General features: G+C 35.9%; 1 protein-coding gene across 15 annotated transcripts in view; it reads right to left on the bottom strand.

Moving 5' to 3' along the window:
- GPHN (gephyrin) overlaps positions 1–17,788 on the bottom strand; it is a 609,447-nt gene that overhangs the window by 53,653 nt on the left and 538,006 nt on the right. For all 15 annotated transcript variants that reach the window (XM_019451514.2, XM_019451516.2, XM_019451519.2 and 12 more), the window contains one exon: positions 3,752–3,873. In XM_019451514.2, coding sequence (XP_019307059.1) covers positions 3,752–3,873 — 122 coding nt within the window. The remainder of the gene's footprint in view (positions 1–3,751; positions 3,874–17,788) is intronic.

Raw genomic sequence — 17,788 nt, 5'->3', positions numbered from 1 at the left:
GGTTATGATGTCAATTTCGCTTTTTTTTTTTTTTTTTTTAAAGCTTCAAATTTAAATGAATTGGGTAGTTTCTGCTTGGATTGCAAAGCCTTTCAAAGTCTGGCTTCAAATTTCTACCAAATTCACCTCCATTATCCTTCTACCTAAACCTCCTGTTCTAATCATTCTGGCCTGACTTTGAGTAGCTCGCTGTTTATTTCTACTTCTGTATTTTATTTTCTACTTCTCTACTTTTTATTCATTCCATGTTTCCTACTTGATTAACACACTCTGTTTCTAACTATACAAATTCTATTCATCCTTCATGTTTTAGCTAACATTGCACCTTTATAAAAAAAAACCCAAAAAACTCTGACCACTGTAGCGCATAGTTATGATTCCTTTCTGACATATGTAGTTATTATCTTGTCTTCATAATGATAGCAAAGAATTGCAGATTGATAATTTCAAGACTTAAATTCCATTTTCACCTCTGCCAGTAACTTGCATAATGCTGGGCAAGTTCATTTAACATCTCTGTTTCAAATTTGTCTTTTTAAAAAACTGCTAGGAACTCCAACAGTCTTGTGTTACACATGCTGTGAGAAATTGTCTTATGGAATATATTTTAATACACACAAAATATTTATAAGTGAATGCTTTTAAAATACAGTTGCTGGGGCGCCTGGGTGGCGCAGTCGGTTAAGCGTCCGACTTCAGCCAGGTCACGATCTCGCGGTCTGTGAGTTCGAGCCCCGCGTCAGGCTCTGGGCTGATGGCTCGGAGCCTGGAGCCTGTTTCCGATTCTGTGTCTCCCTCTCTCTCTGCCCCTCCCCCGTTCATGCTCTGTCTCTCTCTGTCCCAAAAATAAATAAAAAAACGTTGAAAAAAAAATTAAAAAAAAAAATAATAAAATACAGTTGCTAACTATCAGGTATTTGAAGCACCTTTCCCCAAATTTTCACTATACCCTCTTTTTAAATAACATGTACAATAAACAGAGGAAACATTAAGCCTAATTTAATCATAGAGTCTTAGTCTACAATTTCAACATTTATCATTATAATTATGGTTGGTGATAAGAATAAGAGCTGAGAAGTAGAATCATAGAATTTAAAAACCAGACTCCAACCATATTTTAAATATAAGAATAGAGCTCTTACTCCCTACTCTTATCTGTCACAACTGAGCAGGGGTTCTGGGCTTGCTGACATTCTTGAGCTGTTTCTCTCCTTGCTTTAAAGAAAGTGTAGTTTCTCCCATGACCCTCTTTCCCTGGAGAGCTTCACAGAGAGGCTTCTGTATAACATTTGCTTTCATTAGCAAAGGGCTACATAGGAACGAGAAGAATGAAGAGGGAGGCAGCCTTCACAGAGTATCAACAGGCTGCAGATTAAATGTACCTTGTTTCCTTTGCTAAATTCCTAGCACACATTTCCATTAGAACAGTTATAAATTCTTTCCACCCACATTCCACCTCTGCATTCTAACCATTTACTCTGGGCCTCTTTAATATAGCACTCTAAGACTGAGAAAGCCTAGCTTTGCATTGTTGTATTTTAAAAACATTGTTCTCAGTTTTCTGGAACATATTTTCATTTGAGAAAAGGATATGCACTAGAGATATGTATATTCTCAGAACTGCCTATATCTTGCTTATACTTTTATTGTTCTTTATATTGTTTTCAAGGAACATTTTGGAGTTAACATATGAAACCAACATTATTAGTAAATATCTACCATAACTCAACAGTGTGGGCCTGAGACGATTAAATATTAGCATATCAACATATGAGGCCTTCAATGGTGTAATGGCAGCAAAAATAGTATATCAAGTAAGCAATTGTTTTTATATACAAAAGTGCAAAAATAGGAGGAGTGGACAGAATTATAGTCCAGAAAAGCTCAAGGTAAAAATGACACACACACAAAAGTGCTTCCTTTACCTTATAATATTTCTTACAGCCCATTAATGCCCTTGAAGGCAAGGCCAGAGCCAGTTGTAGGTGGGAAACAAATCCTAAACAATCTGGTGAGTTGGCCCCTAGAGTTTCTGGACCTACTCTGTGCTTTTGGAACTCTTGGGTTCCTCTGATCTCTTTTGGGAAGTTAATTTTTGTCTTTTGTAAAGGTGTACCTGCGTCAGGATAACTTTTGGGTGCTTGAAGTTTATATGAAAGGACAGGTCAGGGATGCCTGGGTGGCTCAGTTGTTTAAGCATCTGACTCCTGATTTTGGCTCAGGTCATGATCTCACGGGTTTGTGAGTTGGAGCCCTGCATCTGGCTCTGAGCACTGATAGTGTGAAGCATGCTTAGGATTCTCTCTCTCTACCCTCCAGCATACTCACTCTCTCTCAAAATAAATAAATAAACTTTTAAAAAAGTTAAAAAAAAAAAAAGGACAGGTTAATGGTCAGGCCCAAATTCACATAACTACTCGTCCTCCTGCTGCCCCCCAACCCCCCGGCCCCCTTTTTTTTTCAGTGGGTTATTTCTACTCTTTCCCAAGGGCTAGGGAGCCTGGGTCAAAGTGATATTAAGTAACTGTCTTCACCAGCATGGGTTCTAAGTTGGCTGGTTACTCAGCTATGGGCATCTCTAAAACTAAGCATCCAAGTAAATACAAAGGTGAAGATTTTAAAAACAATGACATTTGAAAACATGTCTAACAGACTCTGTATTCCAATATCCTCAGAGAAAGAAAAAAAACTATGAGGAAAGGAGAGCACTTTGAAAGGTAAAAGAACATAAAACTACTCCCTTTCATGCTATCAGCAAGATGCTATGTTCAAGGTTTGGATTGTGTTGTGTCCAGTTTGAGCTTAAGCTGGGGTGTAAGTGTCAGAGCATACTCTGTGAAATGGTAAGGTGGTGCCTCTTCAAAAGCACATTTGCTGGGAAATTCTTACCTTGTCCTGGGGAAGAAAGATCCAGATATAATGAGCTTTTCTCAGTGACAAGGTGGTTACAAGAAAGAAAGGGGCAATTATGGGTGACAGATACATCATGCTATCTATCACTTAGATTTGTCTCTGAGCTTTGTCTCTACCAGGTTGATGTCTGAATATTACTAAAAAAAGCAGGCAAGTCTCTTGTGAACTGGAAATCCTGATGAGAGAGGGCTGCATGGCAGTGCTGCGTGGTAGTGGGGTGCTCAGAAAAAGACGTGATCTTGATCACAGGTTGGAAGGTACAGAAATCCTTGGGGGAATTTAGCAGAGGGCTGAATTAATTTAGCATATGGGGTAATTGCTCTTAGAGATGGGCAGTTCTAGTCACAGATTCTAGTTACAGATGGGTGAATGAAGCCTGGAGAAACGTGGGTTACATAAGGCTACAAAAATCAATATAAAAGTCCTAGAAAAAACTGTACTTAAACTACAAAGGAGCAGTTAGTGCTAATTTTGACATTCTTTTTTATCTTCTTACCCGGGTCTTCCCTGTCTTTCTTGAAACAAGTGTGGGTGAATAGGAATAATACCATCACCGTTAATTCCATTAGAATAAAGCCAACACTATCAAAAAAGACCCCTGTAAACTTAACATACCCACAGGAGAGCAAAAAGTATTTCTCCTGTTGTAATAGGCATTCTAGGAAAATGTCTGTCCCTAAAGGACATAGACATGTCCATAATTTTTTGGCTTCTGGAGAATGAGATTATTGAAAATTATTGTATTAAATTTGTCTCTTTAGCAACAACCCCACCTAGTTAGTACTCCCAAAATTAAAATTTGTACAAAAACAACTTCCAAATAAAATCCAATACTTACTTGTCTCCCACAATTCCCAAGTTGATTGTGGGGTAACCATGTTCCTGAATTGTTGCTAAGAGGGTTGAACGATTGCTGTCTCGAATCTTTCCTGGTAAGAGGTCATCTTCAGGATTTAGCAGCTACAAAGCCAAAAAAACCACCACAAATTATTCTCTTAGGATAATGTTGCTTATGGTTAATGGAAAAGAAGTAGATGTAGGACACAGGGGTTAGCATATCTAACACCTACAACAGTATCTGGCACATAGAAGGTACACACCCAAAGGGTCCCTGGATAGAGAGTATAGGAGGTTGGAAAAAATGTCCCTCCAGAATTAAAAAGCATTCAGAAATTTAAATGGTGACTAAATAGCAGGCCAGATATCACACCTGCTTTGGCTACAATTTGACAATAGTGGTTTGTAGAGATTGGCCTTCCCAGTGGTTGCTCACAGGGGCAAACTAAAGAAAACAACTTTCTTTTTCCCTCCCAATATTCTTTTCTAGTTTGTCTTTCACTGAGAACATCTGAGGTAGAGACTTTGTGACATGATATTTTCAAGTCTGAAGAAAATGATTTTTTATATTTTTTTTCAAGCTTTTGATCTCTGAAGCGGGATCAACAATATCAAAGAAGTTAAACTTACTTGAAGGAGAGGGAGACAAGTATCTCGTCTCTTTAGTAGCAAAATTAAACAAGTAATACTTAACTAGAAATATGCACAATTATCCTATGACTCTGAATTGAATCACCCTTTAGAGATTTAATATCTCCCATTATGTCTATGAAAAAAATTATTGGAAACTTATTCTATGTTAGGATGTTTCAGTGAGGCAGTGTGGTATATAGTGGGAAGAGTTTGGGATTCAGACATTCAAATTCAAGTTACCTAAACACATTATGCCTTAGTGCTCTTACTTATAACATATAGTAATAATAATTGCCTTTAAAAGTAGTTAGGACTGGGGTGCCTGTGTGGCTCAGTCGGTTAAATATCCGACTTCAGCTCAGGTCATGATCTTGCGGTCCGTGAGTTCGAGACCCACGTCAGGCTCTGAGCTGAGAGCCTGGAGCCTGCTTCGGATTCTGTGTCTCCCTCTCTCTGACCCTCCCCCGTTCATGTTCTGTCTCTCTTTGCCTCAAAAATAAATAAACGTTAAAAAAAAAGTAGTTAGGATTTATTGAAGTAATGAACACTCAGTTAATGTGGGTAAATACATAATAAATATGATTATCTTCCTTCATGAAAAATGACATTTAAAGAGCACCTATTTTACCCCAACTATTTTCATATTTTACTCCTAGATGCTAGTGTAGACGGAATTAGCTTATAATGTAAATACAGATTTAGATCAGATTATAACATACTTAAGAGGAGGGGTCCTTAACACATGCAGACACACCAACGTACAACTTTAATTTACACATCAATTTTAAGATGTATTTTGAATCCAGAAATACAAAATGAATAAAAAGTACATCTTGGAGGTGAAAAAATCTGGACTATTACCTTAGGAAGTTGAAGGCAAGTCTGCACATTTTAGATACTTAGGCTGTTAATATGGCCAATACCTAGAGCTTCATATCTCAGTTCTCCCAAACAATAACCCCAAGCCCCTTCAATCTTCCATCTGACTCATCAGTGATACCATGTGGCAGGACATTTGGCTTTATGTTGAAAAGTAGTAGCTTTGCAACCAACTGTTCCCTTAAAATAGCTAGAGAAAAACTGATCATCTTATTCAGTGTCACCTGGGAGTCTTCCCTTCAAATACTGCATTAATTTAACTTAATCAGATGCCATGTGACATTGCAACCCACTTTCATCCTTAGTCTGGCAGAGCTTAGAAAATTGCTATTGCAGTGCTAATATAGATTAATTTTCTGATCTTAATTAACACACAGTTATTGAAGTCATTATAATTTTATAAAGGCCAAGGCTTACAGTTCTTTAACTCCATTAATCAGACAAGTTGCTTCAGAAAGAAACTGTGTGGTTATATAATTTTTTTTTTTTTCACAAAAGGGTACTGACCAACTAAACAAGAGCCCTGTTTTTAGGGTGTTGTTTTGCTGTAAACAGTTCTAGAAATAACAGAACAATTAGAGATCATTGGAGAACTAGTCATTTATCTGTAAAGCTGACATGATAAAATAATACTTAGTTAAATGAGTGTGTGGGATTTACAGTGCATTTCATGTATTTTCAAAGAAAAACAGAACTGAATGGGAGATTAAGGCTGAATATACTAGAACAAATTCACAATATTTCCTTTTAAAACTTAATCTTATTTTTTGGTTATCTTATACTTCTGGTCATCTTTGAAATGATGCCTGAAACCTGCCACAGTTAAAATACAAAAGAAAAAAAAAAAAAAACAAAGTAAAACAACACATAACCCATTATCTCCCTACCTTGTTACTTTCCTGTCTACCATATATTAAATTTCAATTTCCTATTTCTGTTACTAGTGGTGCTACTGTCTTTCAAACATTTAAACTTTGATTCTTTTTATTTCCCTTTGTAGTTCACTATCTTCCCAAAGATCACAGTTCTTAAGAACATCCTAATAACATATCTTCCTTGACCCTATGGTTTTAGTCATTCTCTTACCCAGGTGCCCCACCCCTTCATTTCAGATATTCAATGTCTAAATGTCTACAAATCATTATAATTGGCTATCATACATACAAACTCTTTCCTTCTGAGAAACAGAAACATCAACTTGCAAAATTGTACTATTATTTGTATAACAGAGAAACTGTACCAAACCATGATAAGTAACTCAAACAACTATCTTAAGTCAAATTGTTTTAACATAAACTTGTTTAGACTTATATACTCCAAGACCATGGACAAATTGAGACCATGATAACTCCAGATGGACTCATGTGCTCCAAAGATGAGACCATTTCAGCAACTCACCTATTTTATAAAATCTGACCAGTCTCTGCCTAGACCTTACTTGCTAATTTCGACCTTAAAACCACCCCCAGTTCTCATGACCAACCTCAGTTCTCAAAGTCCTGTATATATCCTTCTGTAATATCCTCCATTTCTGGCACTACTGGGATTCTTCCATGGTGATGCTCTCCCTTGCTCAGAAATTTTTATACAGCTTTGTATGATCAACAAATTTCCCTGGTGGTTGTTATATCAAGACTTTGATAGTCCTAGAGGTCCCACCAAGACTTAGACAAGACCCCTTCCTACGAGTATTCTTATATCGGTTACATTGAACTTCACTGAGGTCTCTTGAGTCTCTTTGCTCCAGAGATTCTTTGCTTATGATGGTAAGTCCAGCACTTCCTTAAGGTCTGATCCTTTTTTGTTGAGCTCCCAAAGCTAGCTGATATTTATTTTGTTTGTTGTGAGAATAAGGTTCCCAGGACTTTTTGGTTATTTGATCAAATTTGTACAAATTTTTGTTTTTCTTGTGAAGATGTGTTAAAGCATTGATTTGATACTAATCATCTTGCTTGTCAACAAACAAGATGTAGCTTGTTTGGCTAAATTCTTGTGTGTCTGTAAGAGCTTTTCTTTGTTTATGTTTGAGAAATTGGCTTTGGGAGAGATCTCTTCTCTAACTATTCCTGCTGATTTTTAGGGTCAGCTGTTAGGGATTCAACCTTAGTGCTAAGGACTTCAGGTATAATATATAAGCAATATTTTTCCAATTCACGGGTTCATCTAATAATAAAATTCTTGTACTTCCTGGCGTAACTCTGGCTTGTTTTATTTTTCTTGCATTTATCTTTCAAAAAAGCATAAATTCATAAAGAACAATTTGGAATTCCAGTGGTCACTTTGAAGTACATATGACATGACCACATTTATCCACTTGAAAGCATGTTGAGAACAAAAGGGAAATACAATTCTGAATATTCAATGATTAGCATTTTTATTGTTATGCAAAGTTTCAAAAGGAAGTTTAAATAAAAATGTACAAAATTTAAAATTCTTTTGTTAAACCCTCATGAGGAGGTTCTCTGTCTCCTTTCTAAAAGAGAAATCACTTAGTTTATTTCAAGAGACATCCTTCTTTGTTTCTGTTCTTCGGAGATTTAATCTTATGGTCTTGATTGAATTGTCAAAGGGCCTGAGATTGATTATAACGACTCACTTTCCCTTTTCTATGTTTTGAAATGGGCTTGTCTGCATAAGACTTCTCCCTTCTTTGCAAAGGGAAGATAATCAGGCTTCTCTAGTGGTCACTAACTCCATATCCATTGCAAACAGCTCCCTTATACATCCCTACTTTTCTTTTTCCTTTTTCTAGAATACTTTATTAATTGATCAAAAACCAATTCTAGTAATTATGGACACACCTTAGAAATACTCAGATTGTCCAGGTAAACAGATGTAACACATTGAGAGAAAAAGTCAGATTATAAACTCTAATGGAGATGTTCGTATTTTAAACAGCTTCTGATTAAACTCTGGGGAAAACAAACAAACAAACAAACAAAAAAACCTAATTGCCTCAGAAAGAAAAAAAGGGCATTTAGAGCTTTCAAACATAACTTAAGGAGTATTTTAAGAATTTGGTTTTTAAATACTGAGGTTTACAAATTGTATTTGAAAAAAGTCCACATTCTATTTCTACCGTGATGACTCTTTGCACGAATTAGGCAGAGTTGATAATCTTGCTTCAAAAATTGTCCTGTGTTTTCTTCCTGACTTTACCAGCATGTAAGAAATGATACTAGAAATATATTCTAGTTTAATTTTAATTTTCTAAATTTCCTTTCCTAGTTTTGCTACAAAATAGCAACACTGTGTTCATCTAAATCTGAGAATGGTGATATGGCATGTCTCTGTGAAAAGAGGCTGATGAGGTTCAAGGCATGCTACCCCAAAATATGGCAACTGGTACAGTGGATATTTCAAGCTGAAGGAATTTGAGAAATGGCATGTGCAAGAAGGACTTCCCCATTACACAGGTCATAAAACCTTCATGTGAGAGGTACCCTCCCTATGCCTGGAGGAAAGGAGCATCCTTATCTCTGAAGATGAAGGGACACAGAGGAATCCAAATGAACAAGAAGCCTTGCTAAGTTTCCCTCAGTTTACTACACTTTCCTCAAACCCTTTGTCCTATCATATTTTTCCATGACTTTCCACTCCTCATCAAGCCTAATATAAAAATGCTCAGGTTTGACTGTTTCTTCAGGTCTTCATTTTCTTTTTTTTTTTTTTTTTTTTTTTTTAAATTGGAACAATTCTTTCAACATTTTTTTATTTTTTTTTTTATTTTTGGGACAGAGAGAGACAGAGCATGAACGGGGGAGGGGCAGAGAGAGAGGGAGACACAGAATCGGAAACAGGCTCCAGGCTCCGAGCCATCAGCCCAGAGCCTGACGCGGGGCTCGAACTCACGGACCGCGAGATCGTGACCTGGCTGAAGTCGGACGCTTAACCGACTGCGCCACCCAGGCGCCCCCAGGTCTTCATTTTCTTATGAAGGCTCTTCTGTCACAAAAAACTTAAAAAAATGTATATGCTTTTTCTCTTGTTAATCTGTCTTTTGTTTCAGGGGTAACAAAATTGAGAACTTGAGAAATTAGAAGGGTTTAGGAAAAATATATTTTTCATTCTACAGGATGAATTCTTGTAAGGCTTCTATTAAATCATAAGATCTTATATGAAATTAAATTTTATTTTATTAAAAAATTAAAAAATATTCATTTATTTTTGAGAGAGAGAGGGAGTACATATGAGCAGGGGAGAGGCAGAGAGAGAGAAGGAGACAGAGAATCCAAAGCAGGCTCTGTGCCATTAGCACAAAGCCCGACATAGGGCTTGAACCCACAAACCATGAGGTCATGACCTGAGCCAAAGCTGGACGCTCAACCAACTGAGCCACCCAGGTGTCCCTGAATTAAATTTTAATTGCCAGATCCTTGTTAACTTTAAGATCTTAACAAGTATTAATTTGAGCAATTGATAAATCATTTTTTTTAATATGAAATTTATTGTCAAATTGGTTTCTATACATTACCCAGTGCTCATCCCAGCAGGTGCCCTCCTCAATGCCCACAACCCACTTCCTCCTCCCTCCCACACCCCATCAACCCTCAGTTTATTCTCAGTTTTTAAAAGTCTCTTATGGTTTGCCTCCCTCCCTTTCTAACTTTTTTTTCCTTCCCCTCCCCCATGGTCTTCTGTTAAGTTTCTCAAGATCCATATAAGAGTGAAAACATAGAGTATCTGTCTTTCTCTTGTATGGCTTATTTCACTTAGCATCACACTCTCCAGTTCCATCCACATTGCTACAAAAGGCCATATTTCATTCTTTCTCATTGCCAAGTAGTATTCCATTGGGTATACAAACCACAATTTCTTTATCCATTCATCAGTTGATGGACATTTAGGCTCTTTCCATAATTTGGGTATTTTGGATATTACATTGCAGGCAACGTAATCTTTAACATACTCATGCTCTTATTACATACATCATTAACAGGTTAGAGTAACCATCATTAACAGGTTAAAAAGGATATACAAAGGCAGAGGAATGCTTGTGCAAGGTAGTGAATATGTTTAGTTTTTAGGGAAAAAAACAGAATATTTTTCTTCAGGCAAAAATGATCTGATTGTGCCAAAATATGAGGGATGACAGTGAAAAATATTTGGGGGTATTACACAGTAAGTATAGAAGGTCTAAAGGAAAATTACTTTTATAGCTTGGGAGTAATAATTATAAATAATGAATTCACAGAAAGGATAATATGTATGAAAAATATTGACAAAGTTGGTCATATGACATGGGTTTCTTCATAAGGAAAAAAAGCCTGTGAATTTTTTATTGCAAATCATATTATAATTTGGGTTTTCTTTCTGTTAAAGATGGCCAAGTTATCTTGTGCCCAGATAACAAAGGTCCCTTTTTATAACCAAAATATTTTGTTAAGTCTTTGAGTTGTGGCATACTCTTAAATCACTTCAAACAAAAGCTTCTAATAATCATGGTCACTTATTGGTGATTTTAAAAATACTGTTTGCAATTATTTCTTGTTTTTATTTTGACTTTTATTAATATCTTTTCTCCTCTGACAACTCTTCTTGGTTTTGCCTTTCCCATATTCAGGATAAAACTGTTCAGATGTCTTTCACACCTTTAAAACAAGGTTTTACTTTCCTGGATGGCTACTAGGTAATACAAAGATTTGCTCCTTTCTCCTGATAAAAGGAAGGATGCTAAAGTATTTGACATATTTTTACATTGAAATTTAGAAATCTAGAATTGTGGCTTTGAAGTACCTGGCAAACTTTTATATTTGCCTTAATGTTAATCTACGTGGCAGTGGCCAGATGTGTAATCTCTGGAGCTTTAAATGCTACTGCACCTGCTAAGCTATACGGTTTAACAAATTGTCATGCAATAAATAGAACATGAAGACATGATGCTCACATAAATCAAAATGACTACTTCAGAAAACCTAATACACAATAATGGCCCATCAAAAAGTGATACAAACTGGACTGATCACATCTCCAGAAGATAATGGTCTAATTTAGGCTGAAAGTGACCAGGAGTGGGGGAAACTGAGAAATGAAATTGAAATCAGGACTTCCAAAACAGATAAATTGTGTCACATGCTAACACAGAACACAAACTATTTTAGTTTAAATTGTTTTTAACTCCAGCTCATAAAGAGCTGTAATTATATATTTGCAGAAAGTTATAAAAATAGTACAGAGAGGTCCCCAGTTTCCCCAATAGTAACATTTTATATAACTATAGAATAATATTAAAACCAGGGAACTGACATTGGTATAAGGAATATGTATACTTCTTTGCCACTTTGCCACATATGTAGATTTGCATGACCTGCTACCTCAAATCAAGATGCAGAACCATTTCTTCACCTTGAAGATATTCCTCATGCTAACCCTTTATAGTCATATTCTCCCTCCTGTCCATCCCTAATACATCCCTAATACATTTTCCATCTTTATAATTTTATCATTTTAAGAATGTTATATAAATGGAATCCTATAATACGTAACCTTTTAAGATTGATTTTTTCCTTCCACCCAGCATAATACCACTGAGGTCCATCCAAGTTGATGCATGTGGCAATAGTTCATGGCTTTTTATTCCTGTTTCCAGTTTTGGGGATTACAAATAAAGTAGACCACTTATATTTAATGTAATTATTGATATGTTAGAGCTTACGTCTGCCATTTTATATTGTTTTCTGTTTGTTGCTTCTTTTTTTTGTTTCTTTTTTCCTTCATTCCCCCCTCCATTTTTTCTTTTCTTTTTTCTTTTCTTTGTCTTCCTCTGGATTAAATATTTTTAACAATTCCATTTTGATTCACCTCTATTATTTTTGAGTGTATCTCTCTTTTTTTTGGTAGATGCAAATAAATATGTTCATCACAGCATTGTTTATTTCAATGGTAAAAAATGGTCAACAAATTATATATCTAACAATAGGGAACTGATTAATTATGATACATATAACAGAACTCTTTATAGACATTGATGCATTATGGACACATATCACTGCCATTGAAAGATTTGTGATATGCCATTTAACTGAAAAAATAAAACCCAGAAAATAAAATAGTATTTATGGCACTGTCTCATTTTTACAAATAAATATATATTTATATAAGCACAGAAATTGAATGACTATATATCAAAATGTTAGCAGTGGTTTCTTTCCCTTTTTGCACTACACTAGAATGCAATCTTCATGAGGACGGGGACCACTGTGTTTTTTTGTTAACTACTGTATTCTGGCAACTAAAATAGTACTTGGCACATAGTAGGAGCTCATATATAGTAAGTAGTGAATCAATGCTTATTTGTATTTTCTAGTTTTCCTATAAGTAAGCTGTCACTACACCTAATCTCCTTATGTTAAAAAGATAGCGTACACCCAAAAAATTGAAAGTAGGGTCTTGAAGAAATATTTGCACACCCCTATTCATAGCAGCATCATTCACAATAGCCAAAAGGTGGAAACAACCCAAGTGCCCATGATGGCTGACTAGATAAACAAAAGGTGGGGTGTGTGTGTGTGTATTTATATACATAGAATTTTTATATAAATTTATATATGTTATATATATAATTTTTATATAAATATATACACACACATACATACATATATATATAATGAAATATTCAATTGTCAAAAGGAAGGAAATTCTGACACATGCTATAACATGGACGAACCTTGAAGATATTTTGCTAAGTGAATTAAGCCAGACACAAAAAGGCAAATTCTGTGTGATTCCACTTACAGGAGGTACTTAGAGTAATGAAATTCATAGAGACATAAAGTAGAATGGTAGTTGCCAGAGTCTGGAGGGAGGGGGAAATGAGGAACTGTTGTTTAATGAGTACAGAATTTCAGATAGTTCTGGAGACTGGTTGAACAACAATATGAATGTATTTAACACTACTGAAATATACACTTAAAAATGATTAAGATTGTAAATTTTATGTTAGGTGTATTTTACCACAATTAAAGGTGAAAAAAAAATTTAAATGTCACTGATGGCCTTGGCAAAAAGGGTTCCAGGAAATAGTGATGCCTTCAACAAAAAAAAGGCAAATCTGGAAGGAAGTATTCCACTCTTTATGGTGGTAGAAAGGGAAAGATGGTGAGTGAGATTAGGTAATAGTGGAACATCAGGTAGAAATATCCAAAGAAAGTTAAAAATGAAGGCTTGAATTTACAAAAAGAGGTCAGGATTGAGGCTATAGATATGGGAAATTACCTGCATGTATCCAAATGAGAGAAAAACTCTAAGGGAGAATTTAGAGAGTGGGAAGACACAGCAGTGGAACAGAATTTTGGGAAAGAATACTCCATTCAGCGAATGGGAGAAAGATAAGGAACAACAGAAGTGGTAGTCGGGGCATCAAACAGGATGGAATCACAGAATATAAGAGACAGTTTCAAAGTGGTAAGTGAAGAATGTCACTGATACTAAATAGTATAGATAGGTTAGGGAGGATAAATATCAGAGCAGGATTTGGAGATTAGGAGTTATTACTGTCTTCAGGAAATCAGTTTCTGTGCTAATGGGGCACTAAATAGATTTGGGATTTTTTTGTTTTGTTTTGTTTTTGTTTTTAAGTGGATAGCGAAGAAGAAAATGCAATGAGTGCAGATCTCTCTTTGCACAAACCTAGTAGTCAGTAGGAAGGGAACAATGCAGTAGTTCAAGGAGGCAATAGGGTGTTTAAGTATAGGTTTTCTTATGAGAGTGGTAATCACTGTATATTTGGATATAGAAGGAAGATGAGCCATTAAAGAGAAAGTAATCAAAGACATAGAAAAAAATAATTTAGAAAGTTATGAGGAAGGTGAGAAAGAATGAATTTAAAGGTAGAAGTAGAGGAATTGTTCTTAGAAAGAAATACAATTTCCTTTTAGATTGGAGGAAAGAAAGATAGCTAAAGGAATGGGGAAAATTTTTAAAGAAAAGATGAGGGAGCCCTCATCTAGTTCAGTTTGACACATATTTCTTAGTTTCATTTTTCCATTAAAGACGCCAAGAGTGAGAAAGAAGGACTATTACTGAGGTATAAAGAGGGTACAGAATGTATGAGTGAACTATCCACAGGGGAATGTGCTAGGAAATCAAGAAGACCGTGACATCAGGATTACCAAGCAACTTTAAGTACCAGGTTGACATTAAGTGGCAGAAATTTGTTGTAGGCTGGGTAATCACAGTTCTATTAATTTTTTCAGTAATGTTTCTCTGCTTGGGAGCAAAAATGGAGACAGTAGAGGATAGAGTCAACCAGTTTAGGTATCAGCGTAGAAAGCAAAGGAACAGATTAAAGGAGTGAGGCTATCTGAAGATAGTGAGAGCAACTTTAAAGTGGTTAAGTCATAGTCTTTAATCTGGAGAGTAAGTACAGTATAGCTAGAAGACACTAATGACAGTAAAAACTACTTAACCTGATAGGTTTCAGGGCTGCCATTAAAACCTGGAGATATGAAATTTAAGGAGATTCCCGTGGGAAGCATTGTGGCATAGGGAAGAAAAAAAGTCATTACAACCAGAAGACTGAGTTGTAAAATCAACCTCTATCCTTACACAAAATAGATTATGTTGGGAAAATTGCTTTGTTTTTGAGCTTTAATTTTCTCTTACTTAAAATGAAGGATAATTATACTACCCTCGTGATGTTGCTTTAATCATAAAGCACATAGTGGTACTGGTCACAGGAGATACTCAACTTCTTGTTCCTTCTCTTATTAGTGAAGCTAAATATACTTTTCTAACAGCAGCTGCTTGTGGAGGGCCCCAAAGAGTAGTATATGGAGATTTTACAGAGACTTTACATTTTAGAGAGCTTGTTTGTACAGGCATCTGTTTTTGATGGTGGCCAAGAAAATGATAAAAGATGGAATAGAATAAGCAAACACATAGTGGAGATGAATAGATTTAATTCTGTGTGTGTGCACGTGCGCACACGTGTGTGTGCGTGTGTTTGTGTGTATGTGATAGAGAGTGAGTGAGAGAGAGAGAGAGAGAAGGGATATTAAATGAATAAATGTAAGTTATGGAATATGATTGAAAATGACTGAAAGAGTACCCTTCGAACTCGAAGAGCCAGCACCTACTAAAGAAATAATTATTGCTTCTACTTGAGTAACTAGTTAACATGCATTCAGTCTTGACTTCCTGAACTAATTGGCAGTGGGCTGACTGATGTCCAGTGTAAAGGCCTTTAGGTCACCATCTATAGTTTTAAGGGGATCAGAATGTATTTGAGGAACAAAGAGATGATAGCATAAAGAGTCAACATTAGAAATAAAATTGGAAAGTATAAAAACAAAACAAAAGAAAAACAAAACTGGGCAGTATAAAGGTTGAGGAAAGAGAAGGAAGATATAGCTGTCTCCTAAGTGTAAAATTTGTATCTCCTATCTCCTATTTATATTCATTTCCTATGTGACTTTATTATCTAGTCTCATGATTTTAAATACTGTGTATATGCTGATAATTTCCAAATATGGTATCTTTAGCTTTAATCTTTCCCCTAAGCTCCAGACAGTATGTTCAACTGCCTACTCAATATTTCTACCAGGATTTCTAAAAAGTATCTCAAACTTAACTTGTCAAAAACAAAAGCCCTGATTTCTGCTGCCCAATCTTTCTCACATGGGTAAGTGATAACTATCTCTAGAAACGCTCAGGTCAAAACTTTGGAGTTTATCTTGACTCCTCACTTTCTCTTATATAGTTCTACTTTGAATTAATAGCAAAACCTGTTGGCTTAATCTTCAAAGTATTTGCTGGATCTGATTATTTCCTACCAAATATTTCCCCATTTCCTGGATATTACATATCTTTCTAACCAGTCTCCCTTTTCTATATGCCATGTGATGTTGATATCAGAGTAAACATTTAAAAATTTAGGAAATGTTAGGTTTCATGTTATCTTTTCCTTCCTCAAAACTATTTAGAATGAAATGGTCTTATTTCTGTTATCTTTCCAACCTCATCTCCTTTTACTTTACTCCTTTTCCTCGTACTTCAGCCACATTGACCTCCTTGCTGTTCCTCAAACATGATGAGCATACACCCTACCTCAGAACTTTTCTGTCTGTTGTTCCCTCTGCTTGGAATTCAATTCCCCTTATGGCACACACCCTTAATACCTGCAGATTTCCACTCTAATTTTGCCTCATCAGTGAGACCTGATTACCCTATATAAAATAGAAGACTCTATCAGTCAGATCTGGAAAGGAAAACCAAATCCTCTAGGTATTTCAAATGCAGGGGAGTGGGAGAAGAAAGGACTTACTACTAAGAATTGGGTACAAATGTGTTGGGAGGGTTGGAGAAACAAAAGGAAAAAAGTGTGTTTCCAAAGATTAGTAACTGCAGGAAGTCACCATTGTCTCTAGGGCTACTGGGGGAAAGTGATGTTACTGAAGGTTGAGGAGCTTATACTTCTGCTAACTTCCTTCCAACTTCTAATATTGTGTCAATACATCCCAAATGCAAAACCAATAGAGAGCCCGGGAAATTGGGTTTTCAGGCTTCTAGCCTTATTGTATAGGGGAGAGCATGAAAGGGCAGATGTAGGGTAGGTTTCAACAGATAATAGCTGGCATATACCTCTTCTACTACCAGTCTTTATCTACCATTCTTTATTTTTCTTTGTAAAACCATTGACGACTACTTGTTCATTGACTATCCACCTCTACCCCACCTCCATTAGAATATAAATTTTGTAAGAACAGGGATTTGTCTTTCTTGTTTGCTGCTATATCCTGAGCAGTCAGAACAGCGCCTAGCATCAGTATGGTATAGTATACTAAATAGGGAGGGGTGGTGGAAATGGTTTGCCCCAGTGGAGAAGAATATTTTACCACTGACATTGTTTAGAATTGCCAGTGTATGGTGATAATAAAAAGCAGAACGACTTGTAGTTAGTTTCATTATTATTTTCTAATTTGCCACAGATAATGCATCCTCTTATGCGAGGGTAAAGAATTAACAAAACCTTTTTCCATCTCTAAGGACAAATTTGACCTTGGGTTAACTTTCTAGCTCTGTTCTCCTGGAAATTTGATACAGATGAAATGTCAGCTTGTTACCAGGCAGCAATTCTTATGGCAAAAATGGTCTCTGATTGGTAACATGCATATGGACTAGAAGGAACTATAAATGAATTATAAATCCCTAGTGGAAAGTAACATCTTTGGGCTTTTGTGAATGTGGTGACACTTGTATCTGGACATTTTCCTTGTAGGGACCCTGGTAGCTGCCTAAGACTGTTATAAGAAATACTGATTCCCATGCAGGATATGCTTCTATGTTGGTGGCTCCCATATTCTTTTAGTATAATTCTTGTTCCATTGTACCTGAATGTCACTTGAAAAAAGAGAATAGCTCTTGGATGGCTGTGTAGATGATTAAGAGGACTAGTTTCACCAAAGATGAAAGTCTGGTGCAGCCTTGCTGGACAGAGTTTCCTGTTCAAAATCCTTTTAAATAAACTGGTTCATGATACAGTGTATTCACATCTTATATAAGTCTGATATTTAGTTAAGATAATCCC

Source organism: Panthera pardus, unplaced genomic scaffold (genome assembly GCF_024362965.1).
Source record: "Panthera pardus isolate Hobbes unplaced genomic scaffold, ASM2436296v1 HiC_scaffold_24, whole genome shotgun sequence".
Classification (NCBI taxonomy): Eukaryota; Metazoa; Chordata; class Mammalia; order Carnivora; family Felidae; genus Panthera; species Panthera pardus.
Note: the sequence above shows the minus strand (reverse complement) of the source record. Positions and strands in the feature narration are given on the sequence as shown.